This window comes from Ochlerotatus camptorhynchus, unplaced genomic scaffold (genome assembly GCF_037179485.1).
Source record: "Ochlerotatus camptorhynchus isolate MF236.1 unplaced genomic scaffold, CSIRO-AGI_Acam_v1.1 ptg000556l, whole genome shotgun sequence".
NCBI lineage: Eukaryota > Metazoa > Arthropoda > Insecta > Diptera > Culicidae > Ochlerotatus > Ochlerotatus camptorhynchus.
The window spans coordinates 1113838-1124710 of NW_027041039.1; the positions used below are offsets into that span (position 1 = coordinate 1113838).

General features: G+C 40.5%; 1 protein-coding gene across 1 annotated transcript; it reads right to left on the reverse strand.

Moving 5' to 3' along the window:
• Nucleotides 1-60: 60 nt before the first annotated feature.
• Nucleotides 61-787, reverse strand: LOC135713442 (ATP synthase subunit s, mitochondrial). The gene is made up of 2 exons (XM_065236556.1): nucleotides 769-787; nucleotides 61-707 (listed from the first exon to the last, which is right to left on the reverse strand). The coding sequence occupies exon 2, from the start codon at nucleotides 701-703 to the stop codon at nucleotides 113-115; it is 591 nt and encodes a 196-aa protein (XP_065092628.1). The 5' UTR covers nucleotides 704-707; nucleotides 769-787; the 3' UTR covers nucleotides 61-112.
• Nucleotides 788-10873: the final 10086 nt, after the last annotated feature.

Genomic DNA, 10873 nt, shown 5'->3' on the forward strand with positions numbered 1-10873 from the left:
ATCTTTATTCAGGAACAAAACGTATGACTAGAAGTCTATAATGCAATCCTTATGGACCGTGGGACAATTATGCTCATTACGACAAGAGTACAGCATCGTTCGTGGTTCACCTCTACGGCTTCAGATCCATACTACAGTCCGGCAATGACTCTTTCAACCGTTGTTCGACCTTCGGTAGGTCCTTCACATACGGCAAATTGTGCGTGCTGAGTTGCTTAAGTTTCTTCAAGTGTCTCAAATTGAGTAATCCGTAGTCGGTGATGTTCTTGCAGTTTGAAATTTCCAACTCTTCCAGCGTACCGGCAACGAACTCGAGCTTAGCCAAGGCCTCATCCTCTAGGTATACACAATTATGCAGCTTCACCTTCTTTAGCCGTGTCAGTCCCTTTAGATGGTCGAATCCAATGTGCATGATTCCGGAATCCGTTCCGTCCAGCTCTTCCATCAACACCGGTACACTTTCGTTCGGAAGCATATTGTAGTTGATCTGCTGGTGGGGAACGTTGACAAACTTTGCTCTGGCACCATTTCGGAGAAGCCATTCGGCGCACAGACGGTCAGGACCGACCACCTTGAGTCGAGCGGTGTCCACCCGGTTGAACATCATATTGATCCATCCCCAAAAATGACGACTGGTTGTGACGGCACCGGCGGTGGGTGCTCTCGCACCAACGTTACGGAGAGATTGAAATGCAAGCATCATTCATCTGCAGAAATGGTTTTGTTAAGTATTCTGTAGCCGCTAAAGTTTCAAGAGTAGGATCTTACCAAACAAATTACGATGATGGTGAAATTGCAATGTTTTTGTGACTTATTTTGCGTTGATCTGGACTTTTATGCGTATTAAAAAAAAACATCAGCTGTTTGGCGGTGCCAGGGTTGCCAGATTTGCAAATGGAAAAGCATTTTGAAATTTCTCTGCCATGGTGTGTATAATAGGGTGGTCTCGAGTGCCAAGTCGTCATTAAGGTGATACGGCACGTCATGCAACAATGGCTGTCCCTACAATCATTAAATAATCGTGTTTTGGTATGCGTACGAAAGACATCTTCCTACAAAACAGTAAATTACTAATTAAATTACCAATTATGAATGAGATCTGGATACATATTTCAATACTTTTCCACCAAAATATTGCCAATTCATTCACGCATTGGTAATATTTGTGTGTGTGTGTGTGTATTCCCTCTAACCCCCACTGGCCGGCAGTGTTATTATGGAAGAACTCTCTCTACAATGTCGCATTTATGGTCATTGTAGACAGCTTTAGTCCGGGAGTTAGAAGGTGATAGCTCTATTGCAGATCCAGCAACCCATTTCAGAATGTCTGGAGAGTCACGCCCATTCCGAGGTTACTTTCACTCACAATAAGCCCCGCATGTATGCATCACCGTTATCAAATGGATATTGGTGATACATACACACTTCCAGGTTCGAAAATATTCTTTTCAACCCTGGCATGTATTTAGTGTACTTTTGATATTTTTTTTTTAAATAAATGGAAAGCTCTCACCATATTCTGCTCTTCCGCCGACTTTTTCTCTAACGCTTCGTATTTCATTCCGTGCTTCACCGGCAATTTCCTTCCGTAGACCGTCCTTGGTTGGTTGGTTCTAATATGATTCCGCATTTTTTGGTCGGTTTGATGTCGGTTTGAATTGCCATGGTGATCTGGGACGAGGCTCACGTCCAAATTCACTGGTCCATCGAGCGCTCCGTTTGCGAAAGGAGAATGAAAGAAATACGAAAGGGATCAGTTTCAAGAAGTGACAGTTTCATCAGATTCCCCAACTAACCATACTCAAGCAAAGTAAGAATATACAAGCTATATTGCGACTATATGGTTACTTGGGTACTCGTATGGCCGTCAGAATGGTTCATCGGTTGCGAAGTGAAGTATTTCTGAAAGTGATGTGTAATATTTCTCAATGTTTTGAATTTATCCTAACGTTACCTCAATGTTATATCACAGACAAGCAGACACAACACATTGAACATTTATAATTGTAAACCCTACCGCCATCTGTCGTATATACTTTGATGCGCAATACACTCAACAGATGGTTGTAGTGTGTAAACGTCAAACGCTAGGGAATGTGCACCACAAATGGCAGTACTACCAACTAAGAAACATTTAAATTGACCGTTAAAAACGATTTTGATGAACGTTTTAAGAGTGTTATGTCTGCTTTTCTGTGATCATACCTTCACTATCGCAACTTCGGGTAATCTGCGAAAGTACTTGCATTTTTCTCAGGCACTTTTGATCTAACTGCAATTACTCTCTCATACTCGAAATGTGCCACGACCAAATTGGCACAACGACGCCCTATACGCTCTCTGACCGAAGCGCAGGGATTCACGCATTGGTAATATTTGCATTAAAAAGTACGATCAGCCGATTTTGTTCTGCTCAGGGCATGAAATTTCAATAATTGTTTTCACTAGCTTTTAATTCTCAGAACCACACTAAAACAATTACGACACGTGCTTCTACAAGCACTTTCAAGTTAATTCACTTTTAAAGACGACATTTACTTAAATAATATCATTTGCATCGTTAAAAACGCGAGCAGCGAATAATTTTTCAAGCTGAAACCGTTTTGTTTACCTTTTTTCTACACACCGCATTACGAAGGTGTGTGTACACAGCAAAAAATGTAATATCGATCAATGTAATTCAAGCTGATGTATAAAATAATGATGTAATAACAAAAAGCAGATACAATATTACATCAATGGATGTAATTTTGTTCGCAAAATCGATGTACATCGTACAACGTTATATTAAACGCTGTACAGCCTGGAGAGTTATATCATGTTATAACGGTTGTCAAATAATTGCAACACAGAAACCACCATCAAGATAGCGCTATAACATGTTATAACTCTGTAGTCTGAACGTACTATTACACAACCGATGGATTGACCTGGTTGCAGCAGTTTGGATGTAATATTCAACAACTTTTTTTTTTCTGTGTACGAATCATCTATCATCGTATCCAGTGTTGTCGATTTAATTGAAACAAAGTGTGTATAAACAATGCTTTTATTGCTTTTTAAGGTTGTAGTAATATAATTTGAGAACCACTGTTAATTCATATCAATCCACACCAAACATAAAAATTAACAGTCATAGAAGCCAACCGCCTTAAAAATGCATAGCACACGAAATAGGAAATTATTCAATTGCAACCATACACTGATAGGCAAAATAAAGTGCCCACCCCATCATTTTTGAAATTTCTCTCATTTATTTGGTTCAAATTCAAATAAACACACCGTAGTCTGTTTCGATGTCTTACCTTTATTATTCTTTTAAAGTTACACCTATGGAATACTGAAAATATAAAGTTTTACTTGAAGTAAAAGAAAATCAATTTGGATTGAAAAAGAAAACAGTGACAAAAAAAAGTGCCCACTTCAAAAATCGGTATGTTTTCGATAAGTTTCCATCGGAAAACCCCTCGATTGTTTTTGTTTTGAAAGTTTGACATGTATTGAAGCAAACGGGTGGAACTGGTGCATTTGTACACGTGATCGCATTTGAATCAGTTGAAAAAAATGGAGGACGTAGTGATTTCGAAAGCAATTCCCGTGTGTATCCGAAAATTGGTTGTTCGTGATGTGCAAAACGGTGAATCGCACCGGTCTGTCGCTAGGAAGTACAATATCAGCAAAACAGCGGTCGGGAAAATTCTGCAGAAAATGAAATCGTTCGGATCAGTGGTGGATCGCCCTGGCAGAGGCAGGATGCGCAAAACGGATGCGAGAACGGACACCAAGATCATGCGTGAAGTGAAGAAGAACCCGAAGGTAACTGTCCGCGAGATCCAGGAGGCTCTTCAGCTAACAGTTTCCAGTCGAACTGTTCGTCGCCGTCTCGTAGCACAGGGGTTGAACAGCAAAGTTGCTCGGAAGCGCCCATTTATCAGCAAGGCAAACAAAGTCAAACGGCTTAAGTTTGCTAAGGAGCATGCTGATAAGCCCCTAGAGTTCTGGAAACCGGTTCTCTGGACGGACGAATCAAAATTCGAACTGTTCAACCGGAAGCGACGGGTTCGTGTGTGGTGTAGATCGGGTGAGGAGCTTCAGGAGCGCCACATACAAGGCACGGTGAAGCATGGAGGAGGAAATGTGATGGTCTGGGGGTGCTTTTCGTGGGGTGGAGTGGGAAGCCTGGTGAAAATCGACGGGATAATGACGGCAGATTCCTACATCGACATCCTGCGGGAAAATCTGGAAGTTTCGCTGATCCAGACGGGCCTTGAGGAGAAATTCGTATTCCAGCAGGACAACGATCCGAAGCATACTGCCAAGAAGACTAAGTCTTTCTTCCGGTCATGTCGAATTAAACCACTGGAATGGCCTCCACAAAGCCCGGACCTCAACCCCATCGAGAATTTGTGGGCGATTCTCGATGCCAGGGTTGACAAAACTGGTGTTACCAATAAAAATAACTATTTTGAAGCCCTGGAGCGCGCCTGGGAAGAACTAGATCCACAGCACCTGAAGAATCTAGTGGAGAGCATGCCGAAGCGCCTGCAGCTGGTCCTGAAGGCCAAAGGAGGACACATTAACTATTAGGCTGGTATTCTTTTACTTTATTTTATGTTTTCTGGAGTTAAAATGCAGTGGGCACTTTTTTTTGTCACTGTTCTTTTTTACACCCATTTTGATTTTTTTTTCTTCGAGTCAGTCTCTTCTTTTTATCTGGTATTCTATAAGTGAAACTTAAAAAGAATATAAAGAATAAGATATAAAAAATACTACAGTGTATTTACTTTAATTTGAACCAAATAAATGAGAGAAATTCAAAAAATGATGGGGTGGGCACTTTATTTTGCCTATCAGTGTATGTGTCAAAGGCAACATCATACACCGATAAGCGTTTCTTTTCCTTCTCTCCTTTCCACCCCGTGAGGGGCCGTACCGAAGAGCCCTCGATCGAGTGGCATCAAATTGCATAGCTCCCCGCATAAACAATAACCATAAGATGCGCCTAACCACCAATTCGGGATATCATCCCAATTTTATGTGGTATGGTTGCACCATCTAAGATATCGTCAGTATATGGTACACGTTTATTAGGGTCAATAATTCCAACAGTCCACCAAAATGCTGACGCAGCAGTCAAGAACAGTCTTGTAAGCCGTCACGGTAGTCGAAACATTTTCGGTGATAATTGACTGCCTTTGTCTCCGACACTTGCAAAACAAGCTATCATAATACAGTACCAAACTAAAATGTCTTATGACAGGCTCTGTCATACGACACTGTCGCCGAAGACCGTCAAGAGCTGCTGATGATGTGCTTGTGTGAATTCTGAAAATAGCAAGCAATGATGTCCTAGTAATAATATTTCTGATCAGAAATGGTTTGATTTACACCAAATTGAGGAATTACAACGAAATCACACATGTCATATGATAGCTATTTTGATAATTTTCTTTTAGCTCGAATGTTATTCTACCACTCGTGTTGAGTGAGAGAGACAACGGTAGAGCATGAGTGTTCGAATACAAACAGACTGTCGCGCACGACAACGAAGCGAGGGTAGTAAAAAACGTCAACTGTTTCAACCCCTGGTCAAGAACCTTTTTGCCTGTCGGCACTCCAGTCGTCTCGCTTACCCATATGCAAACCATAGATTAAGAATTATTGTAAAACCATATATAAAAGAATGACTTTTGTGAATAAAACAATCTTTTGACCGAGAGCCAACTTGGGTAGTCGCTTGGTCCGAACTGGAGGTTACTCCTAAGAGCCCCCCTAATAAAAATTGTATGGTTAATTTGCTTAACGACGTGTTCTGGGTATCATCCAAACCATTTGTGGAATAGTTCAATGATTTGGGTTATCATTCGTTTATGGTTATTTTTTATTAGGGCCTCCCTAGTTCGGATACCATCTAGACTGAAAAGAAAGCCTTCTCCATACAAAAGACACGGTGCCTCCCGTCACAAGGTGCTTAAACCATAGAGGTAACTCTAATGGCGGTAAGCTCCAACTCGGATTAACTTTTAATACCGTCCCTGTTTGTATGATCTGAAAAATGTTTGCTCAGAATTATGTTGATTAACTCTGATGTCGACATCAAACCAGCCGGACATTCTTGATCGGGATTTAATCCGAGGATAATACCGGTTGGAGCTTACCACCATAAGACCAGAAGGTCCCGAAAAAACGAGTTCAACTTTTTGGCTCAGCTCTGGTACTATCTTCGGTCCCAAGGTAATCGATTCACCCCTCGAAACATAGGAAGATCCACTAACCCCTCATTTTATCTGTCAAAATTTCATAGCGAATCAAAACAAACATAGTGTAGTACTGGAATTTATACTAGAATGGGGTTCGTTAGTCGATTTGCTTGGGACCAATAGGCTAGTCAAGTAATGAGCCAATTTTAAATCATTAGTTTCGTATTGATTGTTGCTTAAACGGTGTTCAATTAAGAAACCATCACTAATAAATGTTTGAAACAATTTATTTTTTTTTTGAAAAAAAAAATTCTTATTTTGTTTCTCAAGGCAAAAATGAAAGTAAATGAATCTAGAAATCTTCTATAGAAAACATATGTGTTCTGGTTGCACTGCTCGAAACCATCAGCTGATCAAGTTGACTACATATAGGTGTTCTAATGTGTCAAATTTATGATTCAGCCATTGAGATTTTCACGTCCGGTTGTATTGGTGCGATATGTGAGAGCGTGCTAGTGAATATCCGAGGAAAATACATAACAAATCGATGTCAAACTCATTTTGACAGGTCTACTTTCATAAATTTTTTCAGGTTAGCCAGAGGAAAATAATAAACAACTTTACACGGCGTTGCTTCCGGTAGTGTGCGTGCGTTAAACGTCACTAATCTCTATGTTGGATTTTTGTATGGGACAGCGACCGAGTTTGTTTACAATTTGCTCTAAAACCGCCCTTTTCCACCCCGCGACCTCATCGCCTATATAGTGACAAAGCTGTATCACCATTTGTATACCCACCATGCAGCTGATTATGCAAATGGCGGCAAAAGGATGATTCAAAAACAAAAACATACACGATAAGAAAAAATATCCAGCGGCCAGTTAATTTTTACCTACTTTTGACTTTGAGTATAATCACGTTGAGTATAATGATATTCACCTACTTTTGGGTACAACTAACTATTTTTTGGGTAGAAACGAATTGTCAATTCCACACTAATTGAACACAATCAAATGAAAACTCTTCGATCCACATTACCTACTTTTGGCTTCCTGCAATATAGTGCCCAGATTTCAGTGCCAACATTTCAAAGGGGCGTAATTGCATTTGTAAACAATGGCTTTAACGGTCAATTTCTCGCAAATAAAAGCTCACTCATGAAAATTAATTGTACCAACAGGTAGAAGAATGTTTCCTCTACCAGCTAGCATTGTTAATTTGGAGAAGTGAGCTTTTATTCACGACGGCTAAAGCCATTGTTTACAAAAGCAATTACGCCCCTTTGAAATGCTGGCACTGATTTGTGAAAATGAGTCACTTTGTACATGAAGGTTTGAGCTCTGGAATCACTTTTGGACAGGTCGTATGTAACCTAAGTGTACAAAGTGTGATGTTGAATCAATTAACTACTATGATGACTTGACATGTTAAGCTTGGTGGATAGGCACATAATTATTTTCTGTATAGGAAGGGGTGTCCTGGGAAGTGGTAGGTCGATATTGGCAAATTGAATAGAAATGTAGTGATAGTCTCAATTTTTGATGATAAAGATATATCTTTATCTTTTTAAAAATGACGAAGGTTGAAATATACAGGAAGATGGACATAACTTAAAGGGTGATACGGTCAAAATTTGGTCAATATCAACTTGACGTATTTCTTTCAATTTTGTATTTAAAAAACCTGAACACCCCTCATTTTGAAGGTGTGTGTGTGTAGAATGTTGCTCCTATTTTGATTTTGGAATTCACTCTTCAGTTGTCAAAATGCCGTCCAAGCAAGAAGAGCAGCGTATCAAAATTTTGCTCGCGCATCGCGAAAATCCGAGCTACTCGCACGCAACGTTGGCAAAATCGCTAAAAGTTGCCAAATCAACCGTTACAAATGTAATTAAAGTGTTTGGGGAACGTTTGTCGACAGCCAGGAAGTCTGGATCGGGGGGAAATCGAAAACCGGAAGCCGCTGAGACGACAAAGAGAGTTGCCGGTAGTTTCAAGCGAAACCCTAACCTCTCTCTCCGAGATGCCGCAAATAAGCTGGGTGTATCGTCTACAACCGTGCATCGAGCCAAAAAACGAGCCGGACTATCGACTTACAAGAAGGTAGTGACTCCAAATCGCGATGATAAACAAAATACGACGGCCAAAGCGCGATCCCGGAGGCTGTACACGACGATGCTGACGAAGTTTGACTGCGTGGTAATGGACGACGAAACCTACGTCAAAGCCGACTACAAGCAGCTTCCGGGACAGGGGTTTTATACGGCAAAAGGAAGGGGAAAGGTAGCAGATGTTTTCAAGCACATGAAACTGTCAAAGTTCGCAAAGAAATATCTGGTTTGGCAAGCCATCTGTACCTGTGGCTTGAAAAGCAGCATTTTCATAGCTTCCGGGACTGTCAACCAAGAAATTTACGTGAAAGAGTGTTTGAATAAACGTCTGCTGCCTTTCCTGAAGAAACACGGTTGTTCCGTACTGTTTTGGCCGGATTTGGCATCTTGCCATTACGGTAAAAAGGCCATGGAGTGGTACGCCGCCAACAACGTGCAGGTGGTTCCCAAGGACAAGAACCCTCCCAACACGCCAGAGCTCCGCCCAATTGAGAAATACTGGGCTATTGTCAAGCGGAACCTAAAGAAGACCAAAAAAACTGCTAAGGGCGAGCAGCAGTTCAAGGCAAACTGGCTTTCTGCGGCGAAGAAGGTGGACAAGGTGGCTGTACAAAATCTGATGGCAGGGGTCAAACGTAAGGCCCGGCAATTCGGATTTGGAAAAGCGGAAGCCTAACTGAATATTTTTCCTGAATTTTATACTAATTGAACTTGAAAAAGAAATTTAATTTGATTTTTTAAATAAACGATTTCACCAATTTACACGCGTTTTCCCTTGACCAAATTTTGACCGTATCACCCTTTATTCTTTACCTTTCTTATTTTTTATCAACTGTTACACATGCGACCTAATAATAAAGAACTCTAGCAGCTATGTTTACGGTAGTTGCGGTAGTGCATGATGTACACTCACACCACTACAGCATCAATGATAATCAATTCACTGACACATAGAAAGGAGAGAAAAAAAGCAAAAAAAGCGTGACGTATCGTATCAATGACATTTATATAAGGTCTGGGCCAACAAACAGCTTGCTGGTGTTAGAAGCAAAAATGTTGTAAACATTGCTGAACATCTGCGAACAGATAGAAATACGTCACTGCCAACATACTGAGAACAGATAGAAATACGTCACTGCCAACAGCTGTTTCGTGTAAAAAGATAAACATTGCAATAAAATACGCACACCACTAAACATTTGCACACGTCACTAACACCAACAAGCCCTTTGGCCCAGCCCTTATATAAACGTCATTGGTATCGTATCACCTTAACCTCATTAACGTAAAGCCACGGAACTGTCATCAGATTGAGGTTAATCCCGACGGTGCAAAACCTAATAATAAACCAAGGTGACTATATATAGGTGTTCCAATGTGTCAAATTCATGATTCAGCCATGTTGGAATTTAGTGAGCTTATTCGTGATTAATCGGCGGTGGAGCCGCTCATTATTAAAGAAGTTTCGTTCTTCTGAAATGTTCAGTTTCAGCTATCCGATGTTGGAAATTTTATTATTATTATCTGGGAGGAAGAAGCCGATTTGAAAAATATGAACGTCAAAAGGAGCCAGAACCAAGCTGTCACGAACCTTCATTTGGAGCCAAGCAATTTGATGATGCTTTTCTTAAGGGCTGAACACAATGATAGCGGCATAGCGGAAACTAACGATTTCAAATTGGCTCACTACTTGACTACCCTATTGGTCCCAAGCAAATCGATTAACGTACCCCATTCTAGTTAAAATTCTAGTACTACACTATGTTTGTTTTGATTCACTATGAAAGATTGACAGATAAAATGAGGGGTTCGTGGATTTTCCTATGTTTCGAGGGGTGCATTCATTAGCTTGCGACCAAAGAGAGTACACACTTAATCACGGATTCCTTGTTCGGTAATTTTTTTTACAGGTTTATAACTGTAAATCACAAAAACTCTTGCAAAAACTACTGAACATTCAGCTATTCTCAACCAAACTACTGATGTTCAGTTATAGTTTTTGCGAGAAACTACTGAGTGCGGTAATAGCAACAATCAATACGAAACTAACGATTTTAAATTGGCTCACCACTTTAGTAGCCTATTGGTCCCAAGCAAACGATTAACGTACCCTATTCTAGTCGAAATTCTAGTACAACGCAATGTTTGTTTTGATTCGCTATGAAAGTTTGACAGATAAAATGAGGGGTTATTGGTTTTTCCTGTGTTTCGAGGGGTGAATCGATTAGCTTGGAACCGAAGAGAGTACCAGAGCTGAGCCAAAAAGTTGAGCACGTTTCTTCGGGACCTTCTAGTCTTATAGCTACCTCTATGGTAACAGTAAGTACTGAATTGACCGTAAAATAACAGATTTACGGGATATTACCATAGAGGTAACTCTAAGACCACTGGGTCCCGAAGAAAATCATTATTATTTTTGGCTCATTCAGTACCAGAACAACGGTCCCAAGCAGTCCCAAGCTATTTCACTCACCCTGCATGTTCTGCATGAATGCACACACCCCTGATGTTATCTGTCAAACTTTCATAGCGAATCAAAACAAACATAGTGTAATAATAGAAT